At 39.9% G+C, this 19,331-nt stretch overlaps 2 protein-coding genes across 3 annotated transcripts; one reads left to right on the top strand and one right to left on the bottom strand.

The window, feature by feature from the left end:
• Positions 1–239: 239 nt before the first annotated feature.
• On the top strand, positions 240–7,696 carry LOC104927349 (germ cell-specific gene 1-like protein). Of its 2 annotated transcripts, XM_027283594.1 has the most exons (7): positions 244–664; positions 1,212–1,862; positions 4,491–4,534; positions 4,651–4,654; positions 6,032–6,184; positions 6,357–6,468; positions 7,091–7,696. In XM_027283594.1, the coding sequence occupies exons 2-7, from the start codon at positions 1,574–1,576 to the stop codon at positions 7,383–7,385; spliced, it is 897 nt and encodes a 298-aa protein (XP_027139395.1). In that variant the 5' UTR covers positions 244–664; positions 1,212–1,573; the 3' UTR covers positions 7,386–7,696. The 2 variants fall into 2 exon arrangements, with proteins under 2 accessions (XP_027139396.1, XP_027139395.1); XM_027283595.1 differs by lacking the exon at positions 6,032–6,184 and having other exon boundaries at positions 240–664.
• A 514-nt stretch (positions 7,697–8,210) lies between these two features.
• tmc5 (transmembrane channel like 5) lies at positions 8,211–18,834 on the bottom strand. The gene is made up of 21 exons (XM_019260156.2): positions 18,563–18,834; positions 17,894–18,102; positions 17,166–17,383; positions 16,979–17,053; positions 15,729–15,845; positions 15,495–15,597; positions 15,117–15,198; positions 14,769–15,029; positions 14,230–14,372; positions 13,870–14,014; positions 13,420–13,572; positions 12,945–13,111; positions 12,147–12,222; positions 11,962–12,059; positions 11,766–11,861; positions 11,551–11,626; positions 10,868–11,001; positions 10,558–10,731; positions 10,131–10,209; positions 9,883–9,969; positions 8,211–9,800 (listed from the first exon to the last, which is right to left on the bottom strand). Exons 2-21 carry the CDS (start codon positions 17,965–17,967, stop codon positions 9,231–9,233), a joined length of 2,928 nt encoding a protein of 975 aa, XP_019115701.2. The 5' UTR covers positions 17,968–18,102; positions 18,563–18,834; the 3' UTR covers positions 8,211–9,230.
• Positions 18,835–19,331: the final 497 nt, after the last annotated feature.

Raw genomic sequence — 19,331 nt, 5'->3', positions numbered from 1 at the left:
GTGTTAGCTTTATGGTTACATTAGTCAAAAAAATGAACGTTCTTGTATGGACACAACGTTAGTCTAAAGAAAGGAAGATGTTAGAGAGTTACATGTGTTGATACCGCCACATAGTGGTCATGTTGTGTTATGCCAGAGTATAAAATGCGGTGCAATTGCATTATGGGCATTCTAATAAAAGTCTGAACTGAAAAACAGCGGGGTGCATCCATAGCGAGACACCGAGTGAGTATTATGAAGAAGAACATAAAATTTATTAAACTCATCCCGAGTTGTTCCAGAACAGCTCGGAAAAGAAACTGCTTATGAGCTAACGACCGGAGAGTTCACTCAGCAGTACCCGAGTGCGCATGCGCGTCTATTTTCGAACCACAGCGGTTGCTATGGGGATCAGTGCGTTTCACACACACAGTCACTGACTGCAGTAGCCTGACAAGAGACTTCACGTCGGTGAAGGCGGCTCACTGCCCGCTGTAAACACACGTGTCTCGCTGTGCATAAGCACTTTAGAACTTTATTCGTCAGCGGGAGCGAGCTACACTACCGCGTGCGCTTTGTCACCACTTTGGCAAACTGACATTTACCGTCGGAAACTGAGGCCACGCGGGGCAGCTGCCGCTCTGCCTCAAGCTAATTAGCGATTAGCATGCTAATAAACAGTGAGGTAAGACGCTACAACACAAGCAGCGTGCATTAATACATAGTTAACATGTTAGCTACATACTGAAGGTGCATCTTATGAGCACATCTCGAACTTATTAACTGTTAGTTAGCAGTAGGCTGTTGCATGCACTCGACCGTGTCATCCAATAGAGGGCTATATGTTCACAACACGTCCTCAATCAACATCTATGAAATTATAAAACCGTGTTTAGTTGAAAAACAATCCTTAAATAATGTTGCGAACACGGGAATGTTAACGTTACTTACCTGACCGCCTCGCCTCTCCAGACTGACTCCAGCGGGGCGTTCAAGACGTCACGTAGACTGGCGCCTATCACTCTGTAGAGTTACATTTTTCACTGCATGTCTGCAGAATTTAACACTGACTTTTAACTTCACTCTTAGAGTGGATTTACTCTGCATATAGTTGTAAATACTCAAACTAGGTTAAAAAAGGTTGACTCTGACATTTTGACACTCCGTTTTTTACTGTGTATATATGGTTATAAAAGAACACACAATCATGTAATATAAATTTTCCATTACAGAAGCATCCTGCTGACAGAGAGGAGGAGGAGGAGGAGGAGAAGAGAGAGAGAGAGAGAGAGAGAGAGAGAGGCACATCAGAAGAACACTTGGGCGTCAAATCCTTTGACAACGTGACGTCTTGTAGGCGGGACATTCGTGGGGCAGCGCGTGTAAAAGAAGAGAATGTGACAGTTTGGCACGCTGAGCTCAGTGTGGGATGCTGTCGGTATCACTGAAGATGTTTTCTAACTGCAGGGCGCCAAATGGCACCTGTACCTCACCAGGTGTGTTTAATTAACCGGGGCTCGCGCATCTTACTCCACCACCACGCGCCCAGGAACTTTTCGGTCCACCGCGCGCCGCTGCATCCTCCTCACGGACAATGAAGACGAGCAGCAGATGCAGGACGCTCCTGTCGGTTAGCCTGAACTTCTTCGCCCTCTTTTTCTCCATAACCGCGTTTATAACGAATTACTGGTGCGTGGGGACACAGAGAGTCGCCAAGCCAAAGTGCAGCAAGCTGCGGACGCACCAGTGTATAGACTACGGGGTGAACGAGACGGACCCGAACAAAGTGGTTTACAGCTGGGAGACCGGGGACGACAGGTTCCTGTTCAGGCAGTTCCACACCGGCATCTGGTTCTCATGCGAGGAAAACATAGACGATGAAAGTAAGAGGAGAGGTGTATGTATGTATGTATGTATGTATGTATGTATGTATGTATGTATGTATGTATGTATGTATGCAGTGGTGAAGTGCTCTACTTTACTTATTAACATTTCAACTTTCTAAAGGCTACTTCTGCTCCACTACACATCAGAGGCAAATTACTAATGAAATGAAAACCGTGTATTGCCTAATTCTGTGATTTTGAATTATATTTTTAAAATAAAATGTATTTAAAATGAAGTGTTCCTTTTTTAGGTTCTTCTTAACCTAAATAAATAATAACATTATTATTATTATTATTATTATTAGCTTGAAAATGCATTGTCACAAAAACAGGGCTGTTATTTATAGAAACATAACAGGGATCATATGATGATATAATGATCCTATAGACCATGATGCATTGCCGTAGATTAAAGTGCCCAGCAGTATATAAAGTAGTTAAAATGAGCTCAACCATAAACAGCTACATCGCTAAAATGCAACATACGCATGGCAATATGAATCTAAAAAAAACATCATATGTAATATACATACGTTTTACTTTTTAGATTTTGTATTTTGCTGAGAATACTTGCGTACTTTTACTTAAGTGCGGTTTTGAATGCAGTACTTTTACTTGCAGTGGAGTATATTCACAGTTTGGTATTCTAGTTTTTACTTAAAGGATCTGAATACTTCTCCCACCGCTGTTGTGTCGTGTGTGTGAACGTGTTTGTGTGTGTGGCCTCAAACATTTAGACACAGTCTTTTGATGCTCAATGAGGCATTTCACTGCTTATATCCATGTGGTAAGTGATTCATGCTGCTGAGATGTTTATTGGGGTCGCCTTGGGATGGAAATGATCAAAAAGAAGCTCAGGAAAATAATTGTATTTTTATTTTAGCTTTATTTAAAGAAGAGTCAATTGAGAAACAATTCTCATTATACTGACAACCCGGCCAAGAGCAAGAGGCAGGAAGCAATACCTTTTTAATTGATTCCATCAAATCAAATCTACATTTTGGGCTATTGGTACTATTTTTTTTTTTTTGGGGGGGGGGGGTTGTCACATTTTAAACCTTCTGTTTCACTGTCTTTTGTTTTGATTGTTACAGATCATCACCACAGTTTATGTATACAGACAGCAGGCTGTCGTCTGATCTGACACTCATAATTCAAAACACAACGTACAGTATGTTCATCTCTGAAAATTTCATTTGTCCTAATGGAACATTCGTTTCAAATGGAAATTAGTCGTTCTTTTTGAGTTATTCCATGTCACGAGTGTTTTAGGATAATCACCCTCCATTATTCTAAGTATATTTATTAAATTGCAGAGATCTGAGTCCACAGCAGCACATGAGAGCTTCAGTGTGAGGTATCAAAAGGTGAGATGGGGGGGGCACTCATCCTCCAGATACAGTACTGTACAGAACTTAAAGTGGTGGCTGTGCAGCACATGACAGGAGCAGAATGTGATTACTTTGCAGCTTAAGCCAAAGGGAAGAGAAAAACAGCAAATGGTATGAGCGTGAGCCTCATTTCTTCACAAAATGGAAAAGGAATTAGATCACACTGGACTACAGTCATTCAATAATAGCGGGCTTAAGGGTGAAAATGAGTTGCAAAGGTAATGTGCGTCAGAAGGCGGGTAATGGTCATGGAAGATCCAGGTCAAAGGTGTGATCGGGCCAGATTAGTCCTCTCTGGTTATTTCACTGAAACCTGATCAGGAATTGCTCCATCGTTTCATCTCCAAACTCAGTAAAACACCACGCTTATCTCAGCCCATAACTGAGTGCTAATTGTGCTTAATGATCCATATTTTTATGATGTATCAGACTAGAAATGAACCACATGTTGAGATTATTAACGAAAGAATTGCCAGCACATGTCTATCTCATCAAGTGGCTGTACGATGGGAAGAGGGGGCTGAGGCAGCTTGCTTTAATAAGGATTATGTAACAGTGGCCCTGATGAGTTTTTTCTCAAAACAGCTGTTGCCACCCGTCTTCTACATGATTAAAGTGTTCCACTAAAGACAAATCCAGCGGCACGCTCCGTTTGACAGCTGACAGAGGGGTTAACAGCGCATCTGCAGGAATGTGCCGTGTCAAGGGTCATTTTTGATATCGTGTTTGTTAAATTGACACAGGCCCTCATTACGCTTCGCTGTGTTTAAGGTTTGACAGGCGCGAAAGTGTTTATACAGTGCATTTTTCCCCCCCTAGAAATATCTCTATTCTATCACAGTATTGTAATTCTATCAAAGTACCTGTAATTCAATAGGACAAGAACCAGATGTTGAGCGGGCTTTGCTAACACACCAGCTGGTGACACTGAACCAGAAGCTCAAAAAGCTGCATTTCTGGCACACCTGCCTCACATTCAACAGTCTGTTTATTCATTTTTTGAACTCATAAACTTTGAATTTGGTGTTGCTGTGAGGTCATACTTTAGATTAGGAATATGATTGAGGAATATGATTGAGGCCTGTACCAGTTCTGTACTAAAAGCATTTATTTATTCAGTTTTGGTCCCCTCTGACCTCACCTCTTCCACAGTCATATTACTTACTTCTTTCTGTACCTCCGCATAGTGAATTCAGTAGGTAAAACATTACAATTTGTTGTTTATGTGCTGTAGGTGAGATATGCCGAAGCTTCATCGACTTGGCTCCTGCATCAGAGGTGAGTGATCATCATCAGGAGATACAATCATCAAAAGTTCCACAATAATCCACCTGAGGACACTCAGGATACAGTCACTGCCAGTTTATCGGAGGTTAAAGTTCAGATTTTGATAGAAAGGTAGGAAATGAGACTTTTTCCACAACGATAAGAGAATCTCTAGTTAAATATTTACAGGAAACATGAAAATGATTCATGCAGTTTTTGCACACAGCTATCTAAACGTAATTTTGTCAAATCCATCGTGCGTGGGGCCTGGTTTGAAATATCAGTAAGAAGAGAGACTGCGGTGCTGTAAATCAGGTTTACTGTATTATTGATGCATCAACACAGACATGGGTATGAGCAGAAAAGTGTCTTATACAACATCTTATACAAATAAACTGATCATCTTTGTGAAATTTACTTTAAATGTTGAAATATAAGATTAAAATAAGCTGATGATGTAAATAATGACAGTACAGTACAATCTATAAAGTCACAAGTTAACTCTTGACCAACAGTGATGTTAAATATACTAAATAACCTAATTTGTGAAGGTATGATTCACAGAAACATGAATGATAATTAAGTACCTATGGAGGACAAGTATCGTAATTACCTCGATAGAATCTTGTCTGATCTCCATCTGTAACTTCCTAATTTAGTAAGCTCTTGACTTTTATTGTGCACATTGTCTTTTTAATATGAAACCATGAGGACACAGATGCAGCCACACACATTTAGAGCAGCTGTGTTGACGCTGTCATTTGGAGAAAAGCTCGCTTCCTGTCACTCTGTGAAGTGGTCGAATAGCAAGAAAGATCGCAGTCTAGATGCAATTACACTTGGCTTGATTCACTGAGAAGCTCAATAAGATTTGGAGAAGACATCAGTTGAAATTCAACATCCTACCAGTTGGTCATGTTAACATCAGCATCTACTATCTCTGGAAGCCCTGAGAGGCAAGTGAGAGAAAAAGTGGTGATCCATTTTCAAGTTTGATTTAATAACATTTTCTCTTCTGTGTCTATTTATGATGCACGAGGAGTGAAAACAAACGTTTGCTTGGATAATTTTTTTTAGTTACTTTATTTCCTACCAGAATTGCATCTTCTTTTTTCCAACGTGCATCTCAGGGCTTCTGTAATTATCATTCTGAGGAACCACTCAGATTAAAGTTCCAGTGTGTGTGTTCAGTGTGTTTTCATTAGTGTATAATCACCCGAAAATAAGACTCATTTGCATTTGCAGCATTGTTGTTACCTTAGAATGAGCCTTTTCTATGTACACAAAGATATTAAACCGTCATGTTTCTACTGAACTCTAGATAAGTTCTTTTGAGTTTTGTAGCCACCGCAGTTCCTCCTTCACGCCTGAGTCAAGGGGTTTTAGTGGGTTGTAATCTGCAATCTCACCACTGGATGCCACTAAATCCTACACACTGGTCCTTTAAATCACTCACATTTGAAATATTAATATTTGATGTCATCATAATGAAATGTTCCAATTCTGCAGGAATGCTGTGGCTTTCGTTGGTTTCTGAGATGTTGTACATTGTTCTGCTGCTGGTGGGCTTCAGCCTCATGTGTTTAGAGCTGGTCCACTCCAGCAACGTCATCGATGGACTCAAGCTCAATGCCTTCGCTGCTGTCTTCACCGTGCTCTCAGGTAGTCCAATTTGATTGATTTTTAACTAAAGAGTTCAATTGAATTGCCAGTGATGCACTACGGTCAGATATTTGTAATTCTAGCTTCTGAGGACTTTCATATGCACATTTTCTTTTTGAACTATATGTCATCAACCAGCCAGTTCGTTAACTCACCTCATATATTATTTCAGGTCTTCTTGGCATGGTGGCTCATGTAATGTACACGCAGGTCTTCCAGGTCACCGTCAGCCTCGGTCCACCTGATTGGAGGCCTTACAACTGGGACTACGGCTGGTCCTTCTGGTATGACTCCACTGTCCCAGAGCAGAACTCACCAACATGCTATATAAAGCGCCGCTATATAAATAGAGTTAAGTCAGCCCACCCTTCAGGTGACTACATGAGGGATTCCACTCTGCATGTAACAGCCCCACATAGTCAGTTATATCTCTGCTCTCACCTCTTCCCACCATCACTGTCTCTAATGAAAAAAGCCCAAATCTCTCTTGTCACGGCAGGATTAGACTTTAGTGTCCAAAGCCTCAATACAGGCGTGATTGGAATTGCATAAGAGGATAATATCTCACTCCTTTACAATATGCACAGTATGCTGAAAATTCCTTTTAGAGGCTAAACAATTCTTGACCCTTTGCGGGCATTACTTAACCTGCCTGAAAAGTACACAAGACAGTGATTTGAATCTGATATGTGGATGCTTGACAGGAGCAGAAGGACTTAAAGTGATTGACAGTATTCTCAGCAAGCAGAAATATTGAGGTATAAAAAAAAAATATCAAAATGCCAATTGGATTGTGTCACTACACGGGTGTAGAACGTTTTTGTTTTGTTTTTTCGTCACAAAAGCCGACAGCAGAGTCACCTCAGTGAATTTATGTTCGTAATTTTTTATTCTGTTTTCTGTCAGCATGGCCTGGGCGTCCTTCACCTGCTGCATGGGCGCATCAGTCACCACCCTCAACTCCTACACGAAGACGGTCATTGAGTTCAGGCACAAACGCAAGACATTTGAGCAAAGCATCCGCGAGGAGCACGCGCGGGAGGCTTTCGGATTTTTCCGGGAACGCTCCCTGCACTCCATCTCCAAATCTGTGGAGGTTTATTCCAGCCAGACCCCAAAAAGTGGCAGGAAAACCCCCATACCTGCTGACTCTCTGGACCTGAGTGACATTGCAGGATCTTTGGGGGAAGAACAGTGCTGAATGGAACAGGACAGCAGGTGGTGGCATTTCTCTCAGTGTGACAAAAAGAGCTGTTGTTCTGTTGCCAATATGGGATGAATACCTAACAGGATTTCAGGCTTCATCATTAGCTCCATCTGATAGATCTTAACACTGCCTTAATTGGGGTTGTCCTGTTGGCATCGGTAGTCACTGAGCTTCATTTCACATATGAGTTTTCAATGGACAATCTCATGGATGAAGGTATTTTCTCTGTTTGTGTAACCCATCACAATGTAGAATCAAAAGAAACTGTTGAGTATAACCATATAAATAAATGTGAGGGTCTCTCAGATGATAATAGCCTTATTAGACATTTTTCAGCAGATCACTGCAAAGACAGGGTGACAGTTTGACTCAGTTTTAATTTGTTGTGAATAAAGTACTTCCTGCAAATGATGTGCCTACATATATAAATTGTAAATAAGTTGCGGAATGCATGTGTGTGGTGTTTTTGTATATAGAATGATTGTGGAAAATTGTGTATCATTTTTCTTTTGCATGTTCGCAAGAAGCAACTCTTATTGTCTCCTGAAGCCCAAAGGAGCATTTTCAACATACTTCATTAAACCAGTGTGAACGATGTCAGGAAAAACTGACGGAGAAACTTATTACACAGAACTTTATAGCATGAAAGTTCATATTAACTGTTAACTGCATGATAGGGGTGATCAACACTCAGAACAGTCATGCTACATGCTACTATAGTATAATAGCATGTAATTTTCATTTGATGTTTCAGGAAAGTCAACATGGTAAAAAAAAAAGTCTCTTTCAAACAAATATGCTCGATATTAAAGTCCCCCTCCAATCAGAAATATGTTTTGGCTATTGGTCATTAAATTCCATGAGGAATTTTATCTTATACTTAATTTTTGTTTGTAAAACAAATTCTAGATGCTACAGACGTGGTTTTGTGACTTGTTACTTCATTTGGATGTGTAGAGGTTTGACCCATCTGCTGAAGAGGAAAGTTTCTCTGTCCTCTGCATAAAGCCACTTAAGGTCCAGTAGGCACAATAACGATGTGGAAACATGCACTGAGAAAATACTTTTCAGTAAAGTAGGAGACTTCTTGTATCCAGCAATTTAGACACTTAGACGCCAAAAATATTTGCATAGTCACTGATCTGAGATTTTTCAGTTGGAGTAAATGAGATAATGTTATTTTTTTTTTTTTAACAAGGTAATTCCCATGTCTTATGGGGATTAAGGGAGGTTTAATATGACTGATGAACCTCTGGCAAAATAAGTTTGACAAGTGTGGTAAAATTCTTATTGGTATTGTTTACATAATTCCTACAGGGGGCAGTGTTGTCTTAACAGACCACATTTGCAAAATTATAATTAATGGTGGTGACTGCTTATTTGGCTTATTTTGGCATGAATAGTTTGATTTCAAAAGCCATTTCTTACATGGTGATGTAATGCAGGGGACACTGATTAATTTATTTTTGTCATGTATTTACTTTCTTTTATTTATATTTTGTGTTCATCCACATATGACAGAGAATATATACAGTATTAACAATTTATGTTTGTGATACACAAATTACATTATAAATGGCACAAGATAAGGCCTAGTGCATAAATGTTATAGTACTCATTCATTTTACAAGATGTAGAATGTCATAATACATACTATTAAAATATATTAATTTTAAAAAGTGCATGAAGAAGTGGACCTGCACTCTCTTCTTGACATTTCTGGACTAATTCATTTACGGGTGACAACACAAATTCCTAACCTGATTTCAGTGTGTTTGTGTGACTTCAGTCATCCATTCTGTTGCTCTCTTTGTTCTTCTCTCCATGGTACGATAAAGTTCAGTAACCGTCATCGTACTCATTCTGGGCCTGTTGCCGAGCCAGCATGGCCTGTATAAGAGCGCTGGAGCCTGCAGGAGCTGGGTTCTGTGGAAGTTCCTCTGCTCTCTGCCGGGCTTGCATGACTTGCATCATAACACTTGACACAGAAGATGGCAGATCATCTGTATCATCTGCTCTGTGCTGCTCTGCTCTTTGTCTGGCTTGCATCGCCTGTGTGACAGCGCTGGATGTGTTGACAGGGTTTTCAGAAAGACCTGACATGCCATAGTTTTCATCCCTCCCTTGAACCATGGCCACCTGTATGGAATGTGTGAGGGCGATGGAGGATGATGAGTGTCTATCAGACATCTGGTACGAATCTTCATTCTGGTCCTCAGCTCTCTGGCGGGCCAACATGGCCTGAGCCAGAGCACTGGAGTTGGAGATGTCAGAGGGAACAGGAACTCCACCAGCCCTGTGTCTCTCCTCCTCATCTTCAATCCTCTGGCGAGCGAGTAAAGCCTGAACCATGGCGTTTGAGTTGGACTGACCGCCTGAGGAGTGGTCATCTGAACGCCGGCTGGCACGCTAAAGGAGAGGAGAAGATATGCAGTGAGGATGATAACAAATCTCAGGGTGAAATGTGGTTAGTTAGCATGACACAACAAACCTTTTTATGATTCTTCTGTTTGGCTTTTTTATTAGATTTCTGGAGGTTCTGAAGCTTTTCTAACAAGAAGGACTTGTCTCTCCCCTCCTGGTGACAGAAAAAGGAAGAGAAAAGAAAAAGGGAGAGAAGGAAAAAAGTAAAAACCATTACTGAAAAATGAATTTTAAACGCTGGATAAACAGACAAACCATGTGGGTACCAAACAAAGGCAAAAGTAGACAAAAGCACATTTTTAAGGATACACTCACATTAATAATCTGTTGTCTCAGTTGAACAATAAGCTGCTTGCGGCCTTGAGTGACTTGCCAGAAGATGTATATGACGACTCTGAAAAGGAAAACATGAAAATAACCAGATATAATACCATAGAAACCTTTTGCATACTGACACAAACATGTAGAAATATGTACGAACCCAACTACTTCCTGTTTGCCCACACTGTTGCCATTTGCCTAATCAAATATTTGTCAGTAAAGGCACCACAACGCTGTGACTGTGTTTTTATGTTTTTACATTGTGTTAAATAGAGCATGAGTTGAGATTGTTTTGTCAATATTAAATGTAACTTCTGCGCAGCACACAGTAAGTCAATAAATTGTAGTTCTATTTCATGTTGTTGCATTTGATCTGTAGGTTTGACATACACACAATATAGCACCTGCACTGTGCACTTACATGATAATGAGTGTGATAAAAAAGTAAAAGATTTCACTTCTGATGACATTCTGAAAGATCCAGACAACCCATTGAGAACCAGGGATCGTCTCCAGCTTGTCTATCCAGACTTCAACCACACTGAAGGTATTGTTGAGACCCCGAAACGGACCACACTGCTCTGAGGGAGTCAGGCTACAGAGCAGGACAAGATGGACAAAACAAAACTGGGGATTGGTTTGGTGAAATTTGTGTACTGGTAAAGAGAGACAGGTATCAGGTAAATGATTCTTTTTGTCTATAATGGTCAAAATTGGCCATGTCTTCGTACCTCCAGGCAGTGTATGCAACAATGGACAGGGCTCCGACAAAGAAAGGGAAGAAGAGAAGGGCGATGAAGATGGTTTGCATTTGAGCTGCCCTGCCTGACCGCCGTGGAGGCTGGCAGTTCTGGGTCAGGCTAACCTGTGGGAGTGGTAACAAAACACACGCACATGAGAAAAGGCATACAACACTAACATTATTTTCATTTTTCTTGCAACACCTTATATAATATTAAAGTTTACAAAACCATGAGCTCTTGTCAGTCTAAACATCTATCGATATCTCCTCATAATATAAAACATAAAGAACTCATCAGAGCTTTTAAAGAGCATTGCTTCAAAGGTCATTCAGAATATTCATTAAACATTCAACAACAGTAGCACCAGCCTGGGTCAAATTACTTATCGTATTTAATTAATTTACCCTTCTGGGATTGACTGACCTCGCTCAATGCAACCAAAAGGGTTAGCCATATATCTAAAACCCTGGTTGTATTTTCCATAACAGAAAATAAAGCATGAGGTGCACGCGATGAAAGGATTTTAATTAATTATTGAACTAGGTGCACAAATAGAGTAACGTGAGCCTTAAAACAGTATATAGAGCAGCTCAGGAAGCGATGGCATTGTAGCTGTCTATGGCATCATGACAGTTCAGTTTACAGTTACAAGGTTATAGATCTGCATTTACTTTCTTTAAGTAAAACAAGATGAAAAATTTGAGAATCTGGATGGCAGGCAGCAGAGGAGAGAAGTAGATTCCAATCCTGTGAAGAGAAAATAAAGATTAAGATCACTTTTAATAGTAAATTAGCATTGAGACCAGGAGAGAAAACACAAGTTCTGAATTTAAATGCAGTGATGTGTTAGATCCCGAAGTAAGTGTTGGATGGATTGTGCTCTTACCAGGCCAGAGTCTGTGCGTAGATGAGTTCAAGAACATTTCTGGCTACATCAAACTCTGGCACCCCAAGACATGGTAATAATCTCCTCCCCATCACACTGTTATAGAGAAATTATGAATGTGATTTACATCTGAGGTTAACTTCTCCTTTTTCTATAATTGTGAAGAATGTAAACAAAATTAAAGTGTGTAACTCACTTCCTTAGAAACTCTCCAAAGAAGGATCCCAACATCAGGAAAAAGAAATCAAAAATGACCAGACGGTACAAAGCCTGTCCCACCATGGACTCCCAACACTGAGAACAACACAAAGAACACAATGTCTCCTGAGGAATCTAATATTGGTGTGTTTAAAACGGAAATTAAGGGTTAATCAGACATACCGAAAACTTCTCAGCAACCACATTCATCCAGTAATAACACAAGACACCCAGAATGGACATCTTGAGTAAAACATTTCTGTAAGAGTGAAAAAAAACAAACATGTCATAAACAAACATTTTTGGAAACTTAAAACAACATTATGCAACTATTCTACCGTAAAAAAAAGATTTTAAATGATTTCACTCCCACGTTATGCTACACTGACATCTGTAATCTGATGAATGGTTCCTCTGTCATTCATGTTCATTCCTGTTTTTCATGAAATAAAAGGCTGAAAGACAGACGCTGAGCTGGGCCCCTTTGCTGTGGGACTAGTAACTAGTATTAGCTGGCTGATATGTCTTGTGTTGTTCCATTTGCTTGATGTTTGGATGTTAGCAAAGTTGTGGACGTGCTAGTTTTTGATCATACATAATGTAATCATCAACCATAATATGAGAGGTATTGCACTTTGAAATGGGAAGTGCTTTAAAGGGATAAATTGACATTTTGGGAAGATAGAAACCAGGCCTGTCAGATCTGTACACAAAATATGTTTAAATATGTGAGCAGCTGCAGGTGTGAAAGTGAAAAAACTAGTACTTTTAGTACTAAGTCTGAGTCTGTTACATAACCACCTGTAACACAGTGCTGATCAGTGTTTGTCAGGACATGCTCTTTCCCCCTGTTTCTATTTTCAATGCTAAACTGGTTCCAGCTTCACACTGAATGTATAGATATGAGATTGGTATCAATCTTCTCATCTGACTCTCGGCAAGAAATTGAACACTCAGTAGAAATTCTTCCTGCTGTCTAACCTGACCACCAGAGCGTAGATCTGTTTGCGTTGACTGGAGTAGTGTTCAAACTTGTTGAACAGGGAGTAGAAGAGTGGCACAACCAGGTTTATCAGAGACACTACAAAGGGGACCAGGAGAGTCTCTGCCTCCTGGAGCAGAGACCAATTGGCAGCATCTGTTGTGTGCTGTAAAGATAAAGATAACAGTCAGACATCAGATCATTAGTGTTACATGACGAATGCTGTGTGCGCAATGAAATGAAACAAACCCTGTGTTGCTGGTAAATGACCTGACATTATTGCTGTCAGTAAATACTAGGACGCATGCTGATAAGGAATTTCTATGCCATAAAATATTACAGTTTCTCTTCACATGCATACAAAATGGCAGGGCACGCAGATGAGGACATTTTCTGTTAATGCTGGTTTTAATGGAACAATGAAAAAAGAATATCCAACAAAAAAATAACAATAAAACAAATTCAGTGTTGTACCTTCTTTTCATATATGCAGAGATAATAAATGCCAACTCCACAGCCAACAGCCAAGCCAGTGGACAGGAACCAGGAACCCAGATAAATCCCAAAGTGCTTCAGCTTTTCAGAGAGGGTTAACAGCTCACCTTGGGCTCTCTCTGACAAAGACTCCTGAAGAGATGGCAAAAGGACAAACACAAAAATTAAAAACATTGACAGGAGGTAATCTCTGGAAGCTAATTCTTTGACATTTGTTTAAGGCATGTTGTTATAATATCATTTTCAGCTACAGAGTAAGTTGAGAATATAAATGAGTGGTCATGCACTGTGTTAAACCTGTCATTCAGAGTTGCCTTGTTTTAGACATATTTTATGACATGATGTTAAATGATCTTGTAATAAAACACCTCTCTCTTTCCTGACTTGGTGTCTTGATTAATAAGAGTAGGTTTGTAACACAAAAATTACCGTGAGTTGGACACGTAAATTGTTCTTGCGTTGTCTCACTGCTCTCTCATTGGTAATATTAAAATCCCAGCTGCACAGAAGCTGCCATGCACTGCTCGAAGATGAGTCTGCTAGCACATAGTTTTTCTTGAATGAGCTGGCCATGCTGCATGATTTTAGAGACAGATTGCAAAAAAGTCAAATGGAGAGGTAAATTCAAGGAAATTATGAAATAAACCCAAAATATTGTGATTTTTTTAAAGGCCCTTCTAGGCACTAGGAAATGAGCAGATGCTATAACACACATGAAATGAATAAATGAAATGAAATGAGATACATGCAATTGCACTATTTCATAATTATCCAGACAAATGAACTGACCTGAAGATGAGTGCGATTCCACACAGCACCATGTATAGTGCAATTGTGAAAAAATAGGCCAGCTGCATGTTGTAGTCTGAAAGACCCACCAGGGTTTCATTGCTGTAGCCACCATAGTACATGACAGTGTAGTTGAAGTAACCCTGGAGAAACCAAAACACAATCACTATGCACTGAAAAACATATCTGGAGTTGACGTTGTGCCACCTAACAATATAAATCCAGTACTCATTCTACTTTCTGCTTTATTTTGGTCTCCACCACCTCCTGAGGTAACTATCTGGCTCTTTAGCTGCTAAATGCTCCACTTTATTTATGCGTCTTAAATAGATGCTAATGAGAGTGAACCAAAACAGAAAAGTTGCAAACCACAAAACCAAAATAATACACTTAAAGAAGCTAAAATAGATCTAGGCTTGTCACCCTATGTGATCCCTTTTATGTTATGCATAGTACTTTCATCTAAATTGAGAGATAAAGTAGTGATTCAAGCATCTTCAAATTATGTCAGTGTGTGGTGTGATAAGTGCCTCACTTACAGCTCCAGTCAGTATCTCCAGTCCTCTAAAGCTCACATTCAAAGGAATGTTGGGTGAGGGGTCATAAACAAGGACTGGGATGGTGATGAAGCCAAAGTTTACCAGGAAGGAGAAAATGTTGAACATAAGCAGCCACTTGAGGAACACGAAATAGGAAAGGACGCTGGTGCCAAATGTGCCACCTATCTCTTTCATGATGCCTTGCCATAGCTCCAGGGTCTGCCTGGCTGACCTCACATTGTAACCACACCTGCGGAAAGACTGAGAGAACGGCTTGTGACATGTAGCATAGGTCATGAGTCAGGCGGCTGAAAGTCTGAATGACTTTAAAATTGATCAAACACTCACCAGTGACATGTTCTCAGAGCAGTCTGCAAAACATGTGAACTGGCGAGATTGCTTAGCAGACTTGAACGTCAATACTTGGCTCCTGTGAAGGTAATTGAGAATATAATTCAATCATGTTATTAATATGTTAAAATATCCTGAGTTTGATCTTTTCTTGTGAGCCTTGAAACAAAAGACCAATGCGTATGTGTGTTTGTTGTCTCACATGTGTAACTTTTCCTCCAGTGATCTACATTGCAACACAACGGCACCACTGTGTCTTTGCACACAGGATTCTTGTTTTATGGTTCTCAGCTGGGTCTAATGGTTAACTCAGTGTATACAATGACACAGCTAAGGAAGCATAACACTTTTAACTGCTTGTTGGTCAAAACCCACCTGATGTGTTTCTTCTCTTCAAAGCTCATTGGAAGGTCCCGGATGGCTCGAATTCGGTCTCGTGTCGACAGGGCAACGAGTTCCTTGACAAGGTTCTGTTCCTCTGTCAGACACAAGATGACAAGACAAGCCCTCTGTGTTATCGTTACACGGGATACCATCCGGAATGCAGATCAAGTGTCACACTTCACGTATATCCACAGTAATAATCTGACACCCATCACAGGCTCTTACCATTCTCCATCTCATTCCTGATGGCATCCTCTGTGAAAGCTAGATGGGCAGGATCGCTATTTGGAAACATGCTCATCCTTCTCATCGAAATCCCCCTCCATCTCATTGTCATGTTACCTGGATGAACAATCGAGGGGAGAATAATGAGTTTTGTCACAGATTTTCCTATGAGCTTGATATTTGAAGCTAATCTCAGGGTCATCAGGTTTGCCATGTTAAATGTAACACCTGCAGCTGCTCACACATTTAAACATTTACTCTACCATCACAGCTTTGTTCTTCTCTTTAATTCCTAGTTAACACACAATTTGATATGTCTGTATTACCTACTTTAAATACAGTAATTTAAAGCACAGCTGATAGTAGAGCAATATAGCTCAAACTGATGTATGGCTACTTTACCACTGACTTTACATTATCTTATCTCCTGATTAAACCTTTTGTAGCTGCTGGCGCCACGGGCCACACTGTCAGAAGCTACTATGCAAACTGTAATTCTATAGTCGCAGGTGGTATGTTAACACTTAATGATATATCCTGTACAATTAAATGGTATTATAACAAGATTAAGGGTCTACAGCCATGCCAGCAGCTCTGTGGTAAAGAGGGGGAATGAGGCACGGCAGAGGCCTTTCGCTTATCTTATCTTATATTAGACAGCGGTGTTTTGAGCCAAACGTTAGCATGCAAACATTCTCATAATGACACTGCAAATGTCCTGATATTTAGCTAACATAATGTTCATCATCACCATGTTCATCACCTTATGTAATGTCAGAATGCTACATTTTCCAATTAGCATTACATACAAAATATGTGACCACGTACGTGACCATCAAAGTTATCACAATTCATCCTTAGCAATATGTTTGCACCTAAAATCAGGGCAATTCATCCAATGGTTGTTGAGAAATTTCACTGATGGTGGTGCGAGAGGAAAAGTCATGGGTTCACCAAAGTCCCTCCGTTTTATTTTCTTTGCCAACTTCCTTGTCTCCCTGTCATTTGCTGTTCTGAGTAGCCTCCATTAATAATTACCCAGCTGTATTTTAAGTTGATTGTCAACAGGTCAACATGAATATTACATTTATTATGACGTATTGTCTTGTAATGCACTTTACAACTTTGTGTGTGTGTTTAGCCATACCATAGCAACAGCTTAAGTTCTCACACCAACTGTAGAGATTTTGACCGTGGGAATAAACTATTAGGCTATCTGCAATATGAAGTAAGATTAGTGTAACCATTACCTGACATTGAAGGAAGTCGAGCCGAATGTGATCGATCATACCGAGAGTCAGCAGGGATTTGGAACGTACTGTGATCTGAATAAAAAAAGAGAGTAGAGGTATCAACAGAAGTGTCACTTAGCAACACATACACTGTAGAGACAGACTTAATATTGTTCAGTTGGACACTCAATCCTGGTCCACTCACTGAGGTCATGCTGCCATGAAGGACTCCCAGGGCGCGTTGAAATGAGCCCCATGGGGATGCTCTCTCTGCCCCTCCAGCTCTCCTCCTGCCAACCCCCCCATGGTACTCTTCCTACAGCATCATCAGCATTGGTCTGATCAGGTGACAGGTAATGCATGTTTCCCCTTTCAGGGTCTTCCCTGGCATAGGGGTTAGTGTGGTGGGTTCTGCTGGAAGACCTAGACACACACGGAACAAATAATATATAAAGTGAAAGATACGTTGCTAAAGGTCATGTATTTACAATACCAACAATGGAATTATCAGCTTAAGAAACAAACTGGAATTTCAAGGTGTGATTATGATGTAATTAAACAAGTGTAGATATGACCGCTTTAGAGGTGTGGATAAGGATACAATATCCTACAAGGAAGTGTGTGTGTCTGTAATGTTTCCCTGAAACCTCCAGTATCTATAGGCCCGAAAATGTTTAACCAAAATAAGAAAAATAAATTGAATCACTCCAACAGCATCGTATAAAGCTGTCCATATGATATCCACACTGCTCCTTATGGACATCCTGTTTATTCTTTCACGGTGCAGTATAGGCCATTAAACTGCATACAGCACTCACTCAAACCCATACTTTGATAAAAGCAAAAGGGAAGCAAGTGTTTTTCAAGATATATGATTCACTGACGCACATTTGAAAACAAAACCACATTTTATGTTATCATATTACCACACACCTTCTATCAATTTCCAGAGTCTCGCTGTCATGGTAGGCAGGGTTGAAAAATCCTCCGCTGCTGTAACTTGTCATGAGATCCTTCAAACTGATCCTTTCGCTCTTCCACGAAAACAACAACAACAATCCTTCAGCTCTACTGGTCCCAGGCGCTCCTTAATATGTTGTGTGTATAGTCCAGTTCCAGGAGGACACTATGAAAAGTTTGTTCTTTGGAGTAAACAAAACACATGGATTATAACATTATAATAGTGTCACCCAGGATACCAGACATAGCAAAGATCGAGCCTTCATCGTGTCATGTTGTATTTAAGGTCCAGTTGCTGACTGAGTCAACTTTAATACAGCTTAAATGTAGTATCACATGTGGAGGCCAAGTGCCTTTCTGGGCTCCGAGTGACAGCTATATTGTTGGGAGGAAACATGTGTAATTTAATCTCCTGGTTCCATCCTCATCTGTTCATCATTAATTCACACAGGAGGTTTGGTTTACACCACATGTAGTAGCCTACATCTATGGTTCTCACACAGAGCCAGTGAAGGATAGCCGAGTAGGAAAATCTGAATAACAAGTCACAGAAAACTACACTGAAAAACTCATATAGTGGAACTACAAATAGTGTATGTCATAGATTTACAATTTACAATTTACAAAAGCAATGCTGCTTACCTGCTAATTGTGTTGTGATGGTGAGAGAACATACAGGAGGAAATGCTGTAGAGCTGCAGAGGAGTGATCTATGAATGAGCCTGAGAAGCAGCGTCACTGAGATAAAAGCTACCAGGAAGTGTGTGCTCAACTAATCCGTGAAGGTAAAAGTCCAGTGGTTTAGCATTGGCCAGGTTAATCCCATGTGAACACTTTTTGTATTGTGACAAATTAATTAAATCCCCAAGGCTAAAACATTCATGCAAATTGTACATAAAAAACAAACAAACAAAAAAAAACCCCACAACTTTACAATCAGTCAAAATAAGACAGAATTAAACAGAAAAGATCAAAATAAAATGACATAAATAAATGGAAATATTGTAAATACATATTTTGAAAGCCAGTAAAAAATATGACAGAATTAAATAAGGATATGTACAATAAAATGAAATACATAAATCAATAGAAATGAAATGTTTATAAATATCTAATTATTGTAAATACCAGTATTTTAAAACCAGTAAAACAGAACAGAAGCCATGTCATGTCTAATAATATAAACTCAGGTGTTATCAATGATACTAATGAGTAGCAGAGCCTGTGTTGACCATACTGTTTCATGGCAAAATGGCTGCTGTGAAACAAAGTCTGTTAAATGAGGAACAGGTAAAATAAAATGACTTAAAATAATATAATTGCCTTAAAATGAACTAAAACGACGTAATTAAATAATAATAAACACAGACACAGTGAGCTCAGGTGGGGCAGTGTGGGTGGAGGTGGAGGT

Source organism: Larimichthys crocea, chromosome X (assembly GCF_000972845.2).
Source record: "Larimichthys crocea isolate SSNF chromosome X, L_crocea_2.0, whole genome shotgun sequence".
Classification (NCBI taxonomy): Eukaryota; Metazoa; Chordata; class Actinopteri; family Sciaenidae; genus Larimichthys; species Larimichthys crocea.
This window is presented reverse-complemented; position numbering and strand designations above follow the sequence as displayed.

Bases quoted from the DNA above. Each gene is read 5' to 3' on its own strand.
- LOC104927349 (XM_027283594.1), top strand. From the start codon at position 1,574: ATGAAGACGAGCAGCAGATGCAGGACGCTCCTGTCGGTTAGCCTGAAC. The intron at 6,185-6,356 runs GTAGTCCAATTT...ATATTATTTCAG, and splicing joins TGTCTTCACCGTGCTCTCAG to GTCTTCTTGGCATGGTGGCT. The intron at 6,469-7,090 runs GTATGACTCCAC...GTTTTCTGTCAG, and splicing joins GACTACGGCTGGTCCTTCTG to CATGGCCTGGGCGTCCTTCA.
- tmc5 (XM_019260156.2), bottom strand. From the start codon at position 17,967: ATGACAAGTTACAGCAGCGGAGGATTTTTCAACCCTGCCTACCATGAC. The intron at 17,054-17,165 runs GTGAGTGGACCA...TTTTTTATTCAG, and splicing joins TTCATGGCAGCATGACCTCA to ATCACAGTACGTTCCAAATC. The intron at 15,846-16,978 runs GTAATGGTTACA...TTGTTCATCCAG, and splicing joins TCGACTTCCTTCAATGTCAG to GTAACATGACAATGAGATGG.